Source organism: Amblyomma mixtum, chromosome 3, assembly GCF_055824585.1.
Source record: "Amblyomma mixtum isolate Tamu chromosome 3, ASM5582458v1, whole genome shotgun sequence".
NCBI lineage: Eukaryota > Metazoa > Arthropoda > Arachnida > Ixodida > Ixodidae > Amblyomma > Amblyomma mixtum.
The window spans coordinates 52,129,211-52,145,334 of NC_143014.1; the positions used below are offsets into that span (position 1 = coordinate 52,129,211).

Genomic DNA, 16,124 nt, shown 5'->3' on the forward strand with positions numbered 1-16,124 from the left:
TACTCTACCCTATGTGATATGGCTTTTCTTCAGCAGACTGCTAAAGTGACAGCTTTTCACCACCACCACGGGTGAACAAAGAGGCGTAACCAAATAGGCTATTAACCATAATCTTCAGATCCTAGACACATAGATAATCTGAGTTGCCCAGAGATCAATCGACAGTATCTTGCAAGATTACCTCCCTGGCAGAAGTTATAGTAACTGTCTCCTTTTATTTGTCAAAAGCATGTCCCAGTTCTATAGTCATGACACTTTTGACACAATTACCTACACATGTAGAAAATAAACAGTGGGCGTTTATCGCACAAGTTACTAAGTTTTCTCTAAACCTGCATAAATCATCTGTGACCGCAGTGGTGGCCTTGTGGTCTGAGCATCCGCCTCGCATGCGGGAGGTGCGGGGTTCGATCCCCAGTGCCACCGGGTACCCACCGGTGATACAATGGGCACAAGCTTTCTCCTGCCTGGTGCTTTATCTTATCTGGGTGAAATGCTTGGGAAGTGGGTCTTTGACTCCACCTTTTCAAGAAAACACCTTGTGCCATGGTGCTCTTTGGCCACAGATGCCCTTGCGCTGCTGTAAAAATCCATCATCATCAAAAACTATTTGTGAGGATTTTATTTCCTTTTCAGTAGAAACGGTGACTGGCATCTGAAGGGGCTTGATAACTGGACAACCAACAGTCAGACTTAACACTGCACCACACATTAATCTGGAAATTAATAATTAATCCCACTGAAAACACCTTCCCCTAGGGATACCCCAAAAAGCTCCCGATGCTCTGGTACCGCACTTGTTAGGGACATGCTATGGATGTCCTAAACTGGGACGTCCAATACAAGATATCACAAGGATATCATTTTGGGCGTTGTTTCAGCACAATATATCTGCATCTGCTTGCATTACTCCAGTGTGAATTAAAATTATTGCTGTGGGCCAGAGAAGCCTAAGAGAGTTGAATGAGGGGAGGAACTGAGCTTGATTTTGGGAGGGGGGCCCTTTGTGGCTCACCCTTGGATACGTGCCTGCTGTGCGCACTGCCGTATCTAATATTTTGGTCCATGCCAATGCTATTTTGGCCATCGTAAAACCAGCCAACACGCATTAACTGCACATACTGAGGGAATGTGAGCATGCATCCGATGCTCGCCAGAAGCCCAAGCCACTGCATCACGCTATCCGACACTGTTCATGCTCTTTTCCCGAGCGAGGCCCGCTGACAGTCCACTCGTGTATGTTATTCTGCCCAATGGGTGCATGCAAGATATATTAACAAAGGCTTATTGTTCATTTTTGCCTTAGCCTTTCTTGGTCCTGCCTCACTTAATGCAGTGTGCATAAAATTTGTTCTCGAAATCATAAACCAATGTCATGCGTTCACTAAAGATAGTACTACTGATCACACCATGCTCCGAAATGCTGTAGTGGTGTGGCATGTAATGCATGTAATTGAGAAAACACCCACACGAAAAGGGTGAAAACATGAAATGTTCATTACCACATCTTTTTTACAGTGAACACATACAGTTCCATGTAACGGCAACCATTCCATTTGCCTTAAAACATGATTTAAAAAAAAAAAAACTCCAGAACCAGGCATTGCAACCTCTGAACTCTGGCTTGCATAACTTATGCAAGCAGCATTACTGTTCTTGTGAAATAAATAAAACTGCCATATAAAACATTTGATATCTTCGCTGCAGTTGCGAAGGAATGAAGAAGGAAAGACAGTGATGTGGTAAGAAATTAAAGATGCATGGCAGCAGAAGCTTGGTCTTCAAGTGGCTTTTCGCTGGTAGTCTGGAGGTGCGATGGCATAGTCACTGAGATTGAACAGCTGAGAGTTCTTAGCCATGTACCTAGAAGAAAAAGAATGCAGTCAGTCTTTTTTTCTCTTTGCCTCGAAAATGAAAAGCAAAAAGGCAACAAATTCAATGCTGTCTCCAATAGTACTCAGACTGAAGCCTTAAAGGGCAACTGCAGCACGTTTCTGAGAATTTCACGATATTCATGGATTCAAATCTATATAGCCTGTAGGTGAAGCATGCCAAGTGTTTTTGCACTATAATTCAAAATAGTGACGTAATAGACAATTGAATTTCGCGCTTTTCCTCAATGCACCGGAGGAGTGCAGGGAAATTCAGCGTGATGCCACGGAAGGTATGATTTCAAACTACCGCTGTCGTCAGCCCCACCCTGCCCCGACTCGTTAGACGCTGCCAAACAACTCTCGGCAGGGTTTACCTTCCGTGGCGTTGTTTTTTTTCCTTCCAAGCAGGTGTTTGTGTTTCGGAAATGTACCAATACCTTCGATGACGTCATCATGGCGCCCCCACTTGGCATTGTGCACTGTGGAGAAGTTTGAAGGGCGTCCGGATTTTAATCGGCGATTACTTCACTATTCCAAGTGCTAGCCCAAAAAGACTTCGCATGCTTTACCTGCAAGTTCCACACATTCGGCCCTTTTAAGCTCGCTGATTTCTAAAACCTATGCAGTTTCCTTTTAAGCAACATGGCTGCTCATAACCAGCACAAACAAAAAAAAAACAAAAAAAAAACAAGTGCTTTCATAAAAGTCCCTTGAGCAAACATGAAGAGGGCAGTTGAAGGGCTTGTTATACGTTTAGAAAGCAGCCAACAACCTCTGTGGCCATGGACAGCATAGGGGAATGTTAACTTTAATTCATGAAAGTATTTAATGGCTACATTTTCACTTCTTTGTCTGCAAATATTTGTCCGTCCATCCATCCATACCACGAGAAAAATTGAGAAAATAAAAGATGTGGAAAGGTATATGTTTCAGTGAGGTTCAAAGAGACACCTCTTAGGAGCCACTCAGTGCCTCTAACCACACGGCTATCTCCACAAGGCTGCTGCGACCATTCGCAATTTAGCAGGCGCTGTACATCTAATCTGAAATAGTTTGTTATATTTCATCATGGTTTATGCACCCTCCAATGCATCTTTTGCATCGCCATATTGAAGTGTTTTTTATAATGGACATCAGATGGTGTTGCAGTGTTCTGCTTCAGTCACTTCAGTACTAGCAATACTTTACTTAAGCCACTGGCACCAAACCTGTTCCCCCACTCCACTGTGCTTGACGCTCTCTCAATTCGTCTGTGTATGTAAAAAAAGTTCATGTTGCCGAGTGTAAGTGCTTTGCAAATTTGTTAGTAGTGGTGACACAGTAAGCACTGTGGGGGCTTGTCAGGCGTCCGTCCTTTGCAGCCGAGCTTACCCCCACAACCCACCCACAATACTCCTGTTTTTCTTTGCTTAGCTATGCTAGCTAGCAATGTAGGGCACCTGTGCCCACATAGCGAGCGCCGCGTATGGTGCCAGCACCATGCTGGCATGGGAGAAAGATGAACTGGGGTCATTGGCTTGAGTAACTGGAAGAACGCGGATGCCCAAGCGCAACACCGCTCTTCGTTGGCAGAATGCAGCTTTGTGGGAACGAGTCTCGCGAGCTCCCTCCATCTGGCATCGGTGTCGCCTAGCCCTGGACTGTATGAACATCTGCCCATAATTAAACTGGCGAGTAAGACATCCTTGACTCTCTAGTCAAGCCCTTCCGAAGACCATCCTCTCATTTTATTGGTAGCTGATGTTTATTGTTTCTCGAGCAATAAATGCCACTTGTGTCAGCACATTGTCGTATTCCTCTGTTCTCAAGGGCACTGCCCGCCGTGGTCAGCTTATGCGCTGCGGCGCTAGCGGGGTGGGGTAATGGCCTGACTGTCAGGCGTAGACGAGCGGAGAATATACACATATATTCCTCCATGCAGATTTAAAACCCCACAGCGCCAAATACACCCTTACATCGGGTGAGGAAGTTGTCGAAACGCTTCCTCACTGGACTGTTGGAAACTGGTTTCGCTCCTACTTCAACCGCGCTAGCACGAGGAGCACACGACAATCCAGCAAACAATAAGGCAGCGCCCAGGGAGCCCTTATTGCAAAGGTTTATAGAATAATAACAATAATAAAAAAACAGAAATAATAATAATAAAAAAAAGCAGCAGAAAAATTCGAATGCTGGCTTACAGCCCAAATTTTCACTCCACGTTTCTGTTTTTGTATGCATCCATACACTGCTTTTACTTTGCTGGCATGGCGGAGGAAAACGCGCGATGTAAAATGCTGCGTGCAAAAAAACAAACCCAAGTGGCAGTGTGTGGCAGAATGAAGAAAGAGGACAGTGCACAAGCCATTCAACTGGCACCAAATAAGCCAATGTCACTGGCATGTACAGATAGAAGGGAGTTTAAAAAAAGGAGCTGAAAGACGCGTGTCCTGTCGAAACAACAAAGGTGGATGAGTTGGACAGGAACGCCATGCATGCCAGGGGATAATATGACAGCTGCTTTGATAGCGAGAGCGAGGGCATCATGATACAACACCTTCACGGCAGAAAAGCAGTGCTCAGAAACAAGAAATGCAGCCAAGACATAAATGCAGCAAAGCGACAGTGGTATTGCCTTTACAAGCAGCTTGGCAAGAAAGAAGAAGTGAGGAACATATTATACAGTGGCGTCTCTAGCACGGAGTGTAGCTAGATCTTCCCGACGCCCTTGGAAACTTGGCGGTGGATGAGGAAGTGGTTATGGTTTATGTGGTTTAACGTCCCAAAGCGACTAAGGCTATGAGAGACGCCGTAGTGGAGGGCTCCGGAAATTTCGACCACCTGGGGTTCTTTAACGTGCACTGACATCGCACAGTACACGGGCCTCTAGAATTTCTCCTCCAAAGAAATTCTAGCCGCCGCGGCCGGGATCGAACCCGCGTCTTTCGGGTCAGTAGCCGAGCACCATAGCCACTGAGCCACCGCGGCGGCCTGAGGAAGTTTTACTGCTGGAAAAGGTTGAGGTTATGCTTGAAGTTGACCTTGACCTCTTGGTTGCCGTCCAGGGCGACGGCACCAAAGACAAGCACAACGAAACCTATGCATAAAGGTTTTTTCTTTTTTTTTTACTGACAATGTACAGTGTCTATACATGGCAACAAAACACGGCCCTGTACCTATGCATTCATGCATCGGGGTAGTAGGCGTAGCATGGACTGATGCAAATTTTTTAATACTAATTTTATTCGGCTTTTGTTGACAGGACACCAATTCAGGGATTCTTTTAGATATGAGATAACTAAAGATAAGGCAGAAGAAAGGAATTCTGCTTTCTTCAAAATTATCACACATCTAAAAAATTTTTGATTTCCGCCACAAAATTGGTAATAAAAATAGTGTAATATATAAAAAAGTAACCTTACTCCATTCCTTTTATAGTCCTTGATAAACACTCTTAGCTGTTTTCTAAGCAAGCCTCTTGAGGAGTTTTAAACAAATGACCGATCAAAAACAAACAAAAAAAGGTTTTCATAGTGAACTCCGTAACAGAACATGCATGGCTTGAAAGATTGACATAAGGGGTATGCGAACATTCGAAATTTTCATATAGCGAATTGAATATTTTCCCATCTGATTCACTGCACAAATCAAATAGTACATACTCAAAACTATTAGAAACGAATCGAATACATTCTCCTGTTTCCAATAGTTTTCAAATAATTGGCATGAAATTCGTATATGGCACGCCATAGTTTTCTTCAACAACTGTTTCGAAAACAGGACCCACTCCAACGCCTCGGAGCATGCTGCCACGATCAATCTGTGCCACTGATCTTCCCAAGGTGGAGATCAGTGGTCTGCACGGAAAGGAGGTTTCAGCATCGTGTTGCAATCCATTCGTATAACAGCATTCATAATGCTCACACATATGGCCTCCAAGATTAGGCGACGTGGCAAGGTGCAGCCAGTTCTGCAAGTCCTGCCTTAGTGCCCAATCTTGTAGGCCAGGGCTTATAACTCTCATCTCTCTTGTGAACCAAGATGTGGTGCTGATTTGTTCGCTGTCATCATCAGCATCAAAAGGTAATTTTCCCGTGCATATTGTAAACGGAAAAAGAGGAAGAGGCTGTGCCACCGCAGGAGTGGCATGAGGACAAAGTGCGGGGGCGAGCGCTTGTTTGAGAGAACGAGTGGCAAAAGACCGGGTTTCGCTGTCTTCTTGTGCCGACCCACACCGTAACAGTAGGGACGTGACAGTTAAGTTTTTGTGCTGCATGCCCCCCAAGTGGAGATCAGTGCTGAGCCTTTCGACAGCAGGAGCTTTAGCGCAACGAGCTTTAACGTTGCCACTTACACTTTGCTGTTTTTGAATTAGTAGTTGTTTTTGTACGAATATTCATACAAGTAGCGAATAATCATGTAAATATTCAATTTGGTGATGAAAAGTACTATTCGCACACTCCTAACTGGCATTTTAAAAATAGCATGAGATAAGTGCCTTTACTATCACAGAATAGTAGAATTCTGTGCACCTAACCATGGAATGTCCCAGTGCCAGTTAGCAAGCATGCCAGCAGTAACATCCTGTCTGACAAACACTAAGCCTGTCATTGTCTTCACTGACTGCACAAAGAAAAAAATAAATCAGCAATACACTAGATGTCAACAGTAGAGCTCCTGCAGGCTGTATCTCAAATTTTCGCTTTCTAAAGTGGAGCTGCTTCTAAACAATGTGCTAGTAAACAAACCTACTAAATTAACAAAGACTTTGCATCATAGCACACAACAGATACTTATTTGGTGCCTTGATTTAAGCTGCCTTTTCTTACGTAATGTTCATAACTCCAGACCTTTGGTGAAGGGAAAAGCAACTCACTCACTTGAGAAACTCATGAGTCTCAGTCAGCAGAAGCTGGGTGCACTTTTCATCAAACGGCGTGTAAGATAGCATGCCCCCAAACCTGACTGAAAAGAAAGAAAAATCGTTATAGTCACCTTGAACTACTGCTGAAAGGCAGCAGTGAATTTTTCTTTTGAATGAGAGAATTTTTCTCTCAGATACTACTAGCACAGCCATGGACACTCATGCAATGTGAAGATTGCTCTGCAGCAGTTACTGTCCAGCCAATGTGGGCATGTCAGTAGAAGGTGCATAAGGCACCATGAACAAAAATGACAAGTGCTTTTCTTTTTTTTTCTTTGCCCTACATGCTCTGTTTGCACTGCGCCTAAGTACTTTAGAGAAAATGGAACACCCTCGCATGCACTCCTTTCCCACAAGTGAAACTGTCACATTCTACAATTCAAGAAAGAATAAAATACTGTAAGTGTTGCACCAATGACCTGATCACTCATATGCATGCCTTTAACCAGAGACCCCTTTTCACTTCTAACACTGCAAGCACTTTCAGTTTCAGTGCCATCAACACGTATAAGCTTTGCTCACAGGAAACATATGATGAAGCCACACAGCAGTTTGAAAGATGCTGCTTTGCAGAGGTGGATTCAATCTAACGATACTCAGTAACCCTTTTTTTTTTAGATAAGTTCCATTAAAGGGACTGTGAAACGCCTTCTGAGGAGAGCACATCAACTGGCTCAATCACTTCATTGTGTTGTCATGAACAGCAGAGCCAAATAACACACTTCTACACGCAGCAGAGAACCCACAATCCTGCTTAAGAGTTCGCAAGCCCTTTCCGACGACTTTTTATACTCACACCCTCCTCCGTTGTATGCTTCTGCTTATACCAGTTCACAGACGGCTACTGGTTAGATTCTTTCAGACGTCGGGCAGCTACGAAGGCCGCAGCCAGTAAGCGGCGCAAGAGCACCGACTTTCCAGCAAACAAACAATGTCGAGAAGAGAGGGAAAGGCGCGAAGATGCTGAAATTCAAATTTTCATCACCAGCCTGACTACGCCTACTGCAGGTCAAAGGCCTCTCCCAAGTCTCTTCAATTAACCCTGTCCTTTGCCAGCTGTGGACACCGCCTACCTAACTTTCTGTCGCCCCCTGCTACACTTGCCTTCTCGTGGAATCCACTCAGTTACTCTTAAGGACCAGCGGTTATCTTGAATTCGCAATACATGCCTTGCCCGAGCCAGTTTCTTTCTCTTGATTTCGACTAGGATGTCATCAACCCGCATTTGTTCTCTCACATGCTCTGGCCACTCCCGGTCTCTTAACGTTATACCTCTCATTTTTCTTTCCATAGCTCGCTTCGTTGCCTTTAACTGAGGTTGATCCCTCTTTGTTAGCCTCCCCTTTTCTGCCCCATAGGCGAGTACCAGTAAGATACAGCTGTTGTATATTTTTCTCTTGGGGGATATTGGCAAACTGCCATTCGTGATCTGAGAGAACCTCCCATATGCGCTCCACTCCATTCTTATTCTTCAACTTATTTCCCTCTCATGATCCGGATCAGCAGCCACTACCTGCCCTAAGTACACATATTCCCTTACCACTTCCAGCAGCTTGCTACCAATTGTGAACAACTGTTCCCTTGCGATACTGTTTTACATTACTTTGGTTATCTGCACGATTTTTAGTCCCACCGTTCTGCTCTGCCTGTCTAACTCATTGATAATGCTTAGCAGTTCATCCCCTGAATGACTTACCAAAGCAATGTCATCACCAAACCGTAACTTACTTAGGTATTCTCCATTAACTCTTATCCCCAACTGCTCCCAATCGAGGCCTTGGAGCACCTTCTGTAAACAGGTGGTGAATAGCATTGGCGAGATCACGTCTCCGTGCCGGACACCCTTCCTTATTGGAATTTTACTGCTGACTTTATAGAGAACTATGGTAGCTATGCAATCGTTAGATATCTTCCAGTATTTTCACATAGGGGTGTTCTATCTTGAAAACGTAGCAGCATGAAAAAACGAGGACAAAATAGAAACAGGTACGACAGGACATATGCTGCACTTCCAACTGAATTTTACTGCGGAAACCAAGTACAGCGCTACTATTGTCCCGTGGCAATCAATCGCAATGGTCCAAAAACGCCAGTTCATTATCAAGAAGAGACAAGGAAGCGGTGCTAACACACTGACCACCTGCTTTTCTAATGTGATACGCCTCAATAATCTATTTCCATCCGATCCTTTCCATGCCCAAGAAACTTAGTTTTCCGAAAAAATGGGTTTACACTTACAGTCCCGGTTACATCCTGATTACACAATGCCTGCATGACAGCTGAGGTTTCCACTGAGTCAAATGCTTTTTCGCAATCAATGAAGGCCATATATAGGGTCTGATTATATTCTGCGCATTTCTCTCTAACCTGACTGATAATGTGAGCATGGTCTATTGTCGAGTATTCTTTGCAAAAGCCTGCTTGATTATTTGAAGTCTAAGGTTGTCCTGATTTTATTAGCGATTACCTAAGTAAATACCTTTTAGGCAATGGACAGTAAGCTGATCGGTCTGCAATTTTTCATGTCCTTGACGTGTCCTTTCTTATGAATTAAGATAATGTTAGCGTTCTTCCAAGCTTCTGGTATGCGCGAGATCATAAGGCATTGTGTATACAGAATGGCTAGTTTCTCAAGCACAATCTCCCCTCCGTCCTTCAAGAGATCTGTTTTTAGCCTATCCTCACCAGTTACTTTCCCCCTCTGCACTGCTCTTAAGGCTGTCTTTACTTCCTCTTTCATTACTGGTGGGATGTCCCACTGCAGTGCGCTACTGTCTCTCTCACCAAATTCTGATTACATAGTCTACTGTATAGATTAGTGTGGAACTCTTCGGCTGCAGTAACTATCTATCCATACTGCTAATGACATTGCCCTCTTTGTCTCTTAACGCATACATCTGGTTTTTGCCTATGCCTAGTTTCCTCTTCACCGCTCTTAGGCTACCTCAGTTCTTCAGAGCATGCTCAATTCTCTCCATATTAAACTTCCTTATATCGGCTACCTTGCACTTATTAACTTTGATAGCTCAGCTAGTCCTATTCTGTCTGAAGGGTTAGACGCCCTCGTGCTTTGGCGTTTCTTAATCAGTTCTTTCGTCTCCCGAGATAGCTTGCCGGTAGCCTGTCCAACCATATTACCGCCTACTTTTACTGCGCACTCCGTAATGACAGCTGCAAGATTATGGTACATTGTTTGAACATTTAAGATCGTCTTCCTCAGTTAAAGCAGAAAATCTGTTCTGCAGCGAAGTCCTGAATTCTACTACTATCCCTCTTAACACTAACTCATTAACAGTCAACCGCTTCACTAGTTTCCTCCGTTCCCTCTTCAAATCTAGGCTAATTCGAGACCTTACCATTCTGTGGTCGCTACAACGCACCTTTCCGAGGACCTCCACATCCTCTATGATGCCAGGGTGAGTGCACAGTATGAAGTCTATTCCATTTTTAGTCTCACCATCGGGCCTCTTCAATATCCACTTCCTGTTCTCTCGTTTGCGGAACGTATTCATGATCCGTAAATTATTGCTCTCTGCGAACTCTACTTAGAACTCCCCTCTCCTGCTATTCCTGGAGCCTATGCCATCGTCGTCTACCGCCTTGTTTCCGGCCTGCTTCTAGCCCCAAAATTCAAATTTTGATTACGACAGCTCAGCTTCGACAAAGCACATCGAAAAAATCCTTGCTGGAGGATATTTGTGAAGCGGCGTCCTTTACACAGTTGAAATGCCTACTTGCCGTACTGATTTGTACCATTCCTCCTTTTTGCCAAGAACCGCCTTCCTGCCTCCACAGTCTCCATTTGTGATGCCATTCACTTCAAGAGCACGGTTGAAAGTGTCTTACAGTTTTTTTCTTGTTTGTTTTGTTCTGCAACTAATGTACCAAACCCATCACTCCTTTCCGTAGTGCCTTCGGACCTTGAAAGTATGCATAATAAATGATAAATAAATAAATAAGCATGCCAGGCATATCACAACCTTATTAGAGCCCCTTTCAGAGTCCCTTTAAGCAAGAGCGCATTTGGCAAGACCTTGCAGAAACTAGAAGTGAGCCAAGAGCAGCAGCATGTGAGAAGGAGAATGGAGCATGGGGGTCATGCAGGAAGACGTTCATGACGACCTGGTTTTTCAGTGTTCCCAAAGGACAAAGCATGGGCAGTGGAACATAACAATCCCTCCGTGAGCAAGCAAGTTCATCACAGTCGAGTGCAATCACAGCATCGGCACTTGTGGCATCGCCTAAGTAAACAAGTCGCTGTTACTCGCTCGGCAAGTTTGTGTAGCTCGACCCCTTGTAGAAATTACAGTGTTCCCGAAGGTGGGGCAGTGCACCTCTGCCCCAGACAATGCACAGTAAAGATTGCAAAGCACATTCTTGACAAGCCGTGGTGCATGTAACCCTCAGTTTCACCGTACTGCAGAAGTCATGAACAGCACCTTAGGCAGATTGTGCGCACCATGCGCTCATGTCTCACGAGTGATATGTAGACAAGGGAAGGAAAATAGGCGCAAGCCAACAGCCACTGAAACCAAGGAGCATAGGGGAATGTTCCTTTTTTTTTTAAATTTGAGGTGTTGGTTAATGGGAGATTAACAGTGTAATTATTTTATCGCTTGAGGATAACTGATTACAAAGCAGAAGAAAAACAACCCCATGCTGCCGGTGCGATCAAAACCCACAACCTCCAAATTTCATGTCCAGTGCTCTACCAGCTGACCTATGGCAATGGCTGTCCAATCTTCTGCTTTCAGGATTTATGCCGCTTGTAACCTAACCTTGAGAGTGTTCACCAGCGACACCCTTGTCCATAGCGGCGGATGTAGCACATCCTGTATTACCGCGTGTGATGTGGAACGTTATCGAACAATGAGAGCAGATGCCAACAGCCACCGAAACCAAGGAGCATAGGGGAATGTTTCAATTTTTAATTTGTAGTGTCAGTCAATAGAAGATTAACAGTGTACATAATTTATTGCTCAAAGATAACTGATTAAAAAGTAGAAGAAAAACCACATGCCACTGGTGGGAGGGCAACACACCGAATGCCTCATTAGACCTCCATGCTGCAGCATTCATATGACCCTGATTGAGTCAGGCTGAGCTTGTACGCTGAGTGAAGAATCAGTTATCAGGCTCACGAGAACACTAGCTAGTCAGGTGAGACAGGCAACGGGGCAGGCTGGATCAACTAGGCTGCAAGGAGTAGGCCGACTTGCTAGTCCAACTTGGAAAGCTAAATTTCATGCCTGGGATTCAGATTAGCAAAAGGTGCTTGAATTACAGGCGCTGCACTTAACAACACAGCTTTTCTGTAAAGCAACTGTGATGAACAAATGCAGCGTAAAGAAAAAGAACAGAAAGGGTGGCTTGGTGTGCAGCAGACAGCTACCACTTGGGTTGCAGGGCAAACACAGTAGTCCTTTTTTTTTTCCTCTATTCATGTCCCCACTCTAGTAGCATGGGTAAGAATGGTGTGGTGCCTCTAACATGCGCAGAGGAGTCAGTGAAATTGTGTACAGCACTACAAGCAGAAATGTCTGCTTCACTTCTATGTTATATGACATCTCATTTGATACAAGACTAAAGCATCCCCCCCCCCCCTCCCCTCCCCTTCTAATTAGAGTTGCACATGATCTAAAGAGATGCATTTCCAGCAGTCAACTCTCGATAATTCAAACTCAAAGGTGATTGAAAATTTCTATGAATTATGCATAGCCTGGATTAATGGGAGCCTTTTTAGTACACCCGATGTTGACGAGACCCAAGCACCAGTTAGATTAAACTGGCTGTTTGTAACTTGAAGTTAATGAGAGTCTACTGTCATAACAACCTCTTTTCAAATTTAAAAATATTAAGAGATGAAGGGCAGATAAATGTTCAGGTTTGCAACTTACCAAAGAGTCGTAGCAGATGAATGGCACCGTATATTTGTGACATTGGTGTATCTGGTCTGTCATTCACAATCTGTGTGTAAAAAAAAATATGCTAATTTAGACTGCTGCATGATTTTTAACAAACAGCTTTAAGCCCAGTGCCATTTTAAGAATTCATGATGACAGATTTGGCCCTGCACTGCTTTCATTAAAGCTGCTTAAGGCCCGAACACCTTATCTTGCACAATATTTTACCTACAAGCTGCTACACGGGTACTTTCGAATGACATCTGAGTCGAATGGCATTCGAGACTTGGAATGGCATTCGAACTCGACGGAATCCCGCGGTGCTACACGGCACTTTCCAAACGCATTCGAAATTCTCGGCTCGTTTTCAGTGTACAACGACGACGACGGTCACACTAGTCCGACAATGGCACTATCACGGTGAACAGCATCATGTGATTATAGTGAACTATCCAGTTCACTTTAATATTATAGTGGGACAAGTTTTTTGGCTAAACGACACCGACGAATCCGATCGGCGGACGGTCAGCCTTCATATGCCCTCGGGAGTTCGGCGGCTGAGCGAAAACACGCTGATGAGGGGACAGTGCGAATACATGCGCGCTTATACATTATCCGTATTGGAAATAAGCGAAACGAACGGCTATATTTCACATGTGCACACTTGGACACTCGATAGCGATAACCACTTGCAAAATTAATTTCAGTCGACGACGACTCCGTTCCCTTCAGCGACGACTAGGCCTAGCGAATCCGCAGGGTTGGATCGGTGATTGCGGTGGTTGTGAAGAATGAATTCACAAGTTTTAGCGAATGCAAATGGTCAACGAGTGTAGTTTTGACAACAGGGACATGAAATCAACTATTGCTTACATCGCAGGATGCGCATACGATGAACGGGAAGCGGCGGTGTGACACGAGCTGCCGAGCAGTGCTTTACGGCCAGCAGCAGTTGTCGCCGTCGCTAGCTTGTAACTAACAAGTTAGGCCATTTCAGTTAACGCGAACGGTCACCAAACATACTTCTGGATAAAGTAGCTTAAAATAAAGTACTGGGCATGTTGGAGGAAGCCGGGAAAATTAGCGAGAAGCGCCGATCATCCGATGTCAACAACCCGGCTGTCAAGTGTTTCTCAGGCGAGCGATCGTGTCGGCGCTTCCCACAGATTGTCGCACTGCGAAAACAAGCACGCGTACAACCGGTACAGAAGAGAAGAGATTATTTAATAGAACTAAAGCGCATATTTCGTTTTGTGTCTTGCAAATGAGCACAAGCTGTTCATACGAAGCGATGTAAACCAATGTAAACAGCAGTATGACTGCAATCGTCCTCATCGGCGCACTCCTGGGGAAATTTCATGCTCACGCGGTAAATGTTCATTGGTGTACTATTATCTGCAAGCACTCACCTAGACGGAACACGAACTATTTGCTAAACAAACAGCAGAAAAAAGCGAGTAGCGGGTATCGAAATGAACAGCCACAGAGCCGAAAGCAGTCGCGCGGCGGTGGGCGGGGCGAAGAGACGGCGGCGGCGACGGCTATTGGTTGGTTCGGGCTGTGTTCGCGTTTCGAAGGCATTCCAAAATCTGGAATGTCTCCGCGGAGCTCCTTCGACTGGAAAGTCATTCCAACCGAATGCCGTTCAAAAACGTCGTGTAGCAGCGCACGTTTGGCATTCGAGTAGAATGACGTTCGGTTGGAAGGCATTCGAAACGCCCGTGTAGCAGGGGTATTATATTCTCATTTACAGGCACTCACAAATGAACAAAGACTTTGGCAAAGGGGGGGCTTACATCAGCATACTGTGGTTTCTCAAACTTGTACAACAACTGGCTCCCCAGCATGACGTTGAAGTATTCCTTCAGCCCATTTGTCACCTCAATAATAGCACTCTTCCTGCACAAAAGCAAAATGTAACACACATTGACTGGCATACTTTTGCAGCCAGCAGTTTAAGCCGAAACAAAACTACATGAGAAAGCCCATTTTCTTTTTTAACAATACAAAACAAAAGATCCCCAAGAACAATAAGTGACAATGCACATAATGCAATGTTACTCACTTGTTAGATGAAATGCCTTTCACTGATGTCTTTTGTTTCACATAATCAGAAAAGATCTGGTCCACCGTGACATTGCAAGGAAGCTGGACAAGCTGCACACAAATAAATGCATTGGTTATATAGTTTACTTCGTTCTCTGAAATATAAACTTTTTGAAGACATAAACATGGTCTGTTCGCGAAAACGATTCTACTTCAGAAGTGAAATGAGGACAAAAATGCTAAATTTTTCCCAAACTGCCTCTTCTTGGCATTTTTATGGCAGACAGCAGAGAGGCACTTGTTTCAAGATGAATTCACCTTTGTCTGCTTGCTGTGTTGTAACAGAGAAACATGGGGTGCGTCATGCTTTCACTGTCCAGTTTTGTCCAGACCACAAGGGTATTGCAAGAAAATGCATGTGTCTAGAATACTGAACTTCAAATTCGTGCGATCAAAGTATAAAAGGATGGAAAGTATGGCTGTCATGGCAGGCAATGATTTCAAATAAAGTGGTACAGTGAAAAAAAAAAAAAAAATTCAGGTGTGAAGAATGGCTTCTCCACCCCTCCAAATGCCTGCTTCGATTTTCATACATGAACTTTTATGGGAGCAGCATAGGCACAGAAAAGGGCTACAACTTTAGGAACTGCCATTCATGCATGTTAAGAAGTACTGGAGTATATTCACTTGCTGAGAGCACATTATAGTAACTGTGCCGAGTTTCATGCCTTTCTGATCACTGCCAAGTTTACAGTGAAGTTGCAAAAAATGTGCGGGGATATCTCAGCTCAACATTTTTTTTTCTGCGCTGCAGTGGAGGAGAGAAAGAAAAAAGGTACAGTGAAAGCTCATTAATTTTAACTTCATTCATTTGAATTTTTGTATATTTTGAAGTGTCAGACTCTGCTCGTTCATGCATTATTGAAGTCTATGCATAAAGCAGCCAGTTACTTTGAACATGAATCAGTTCCGCCACCTAAATTCAAACTACATGTCGCCGCACCTGTGCAGCCCAAGCACACGACCTATTAGGCCTATTAGGCACAAGGCCTAATAGGCTCTGCATTGCATAAAACTGAGATCCAATCAACGAAATAACTATTCTACCACAAAAACTTTGTCCTGCAGATAAAACAAGACAAAGCTACAGAGCCAGAATACACCCTCTCTTTTTGCGCAGCGGAATACAGTCATTATCTGTAATATTCTATCTTAAAATATAGTACAGTCATGATACTTATTGTTTAAGGCACATTTTCAGCATAAGAGAGTCATGGCAAAAACGAGTTCTTTGGTTACAGCAAACTGTTCAGACACATGCGGCTACAAGAAAACCCCATAGATGGCGCCGGCTACACTAGCTGCAGAGCAAAACAGTACAGTTAGCAACGTGCCAAA

The 16,124-nt window shown here is 44.2% G+C and overlaps 1 protein-coding gene across 6 annotated transcripts in view; it reads right to left on the reverse strand.

Annotated features, from left to right (window-relative positions):
• Nucleotides 1-1,472: 1,472 nt before the first annotated feature.
• Nucleotides 1,473-16,124, reverse strand: part of LOC149350189 (mortality factor 4-like protein 1) — a 30,736-nt gene continuing 16,084 nt past the window's right edge. For 3 of the 6 annotated variants that reach the window (XM_089579160.1, XM_089579159.1, XM_089579162.1), the window contains 5 exons: nt 14,746-14,837; nt 14,477-14,579; nt 12,675-12,744; nt 6,734-6,818; nt 1,473-1,863 (listed from right to left, as the gene is read on the reverse strand). In XM_089579160.1, the coding sequence (XP_089435286.1) occupies nt 1,782-1,863; nt 6,734-6,818; nt 12,675-12,744; nt 14,477-14,579; nt 14,746-14,837 (432 nt within the window). In that variant the 3' untranslated portion in view covers nt 1,473-1,781. Of the gene's footprint in view, nt 1,864-6,729; nt 6,819-10,103; nt 10,654-12,674; nt 12,745-14,476; nt 14,580-14,745; nt 14,838-16,124 lie in introns of those variants that run through there. The other 3 variants (XM_089579163.1, XM_089579161.1, XM_089579164.1) reach the window with 3 other exon arrangements.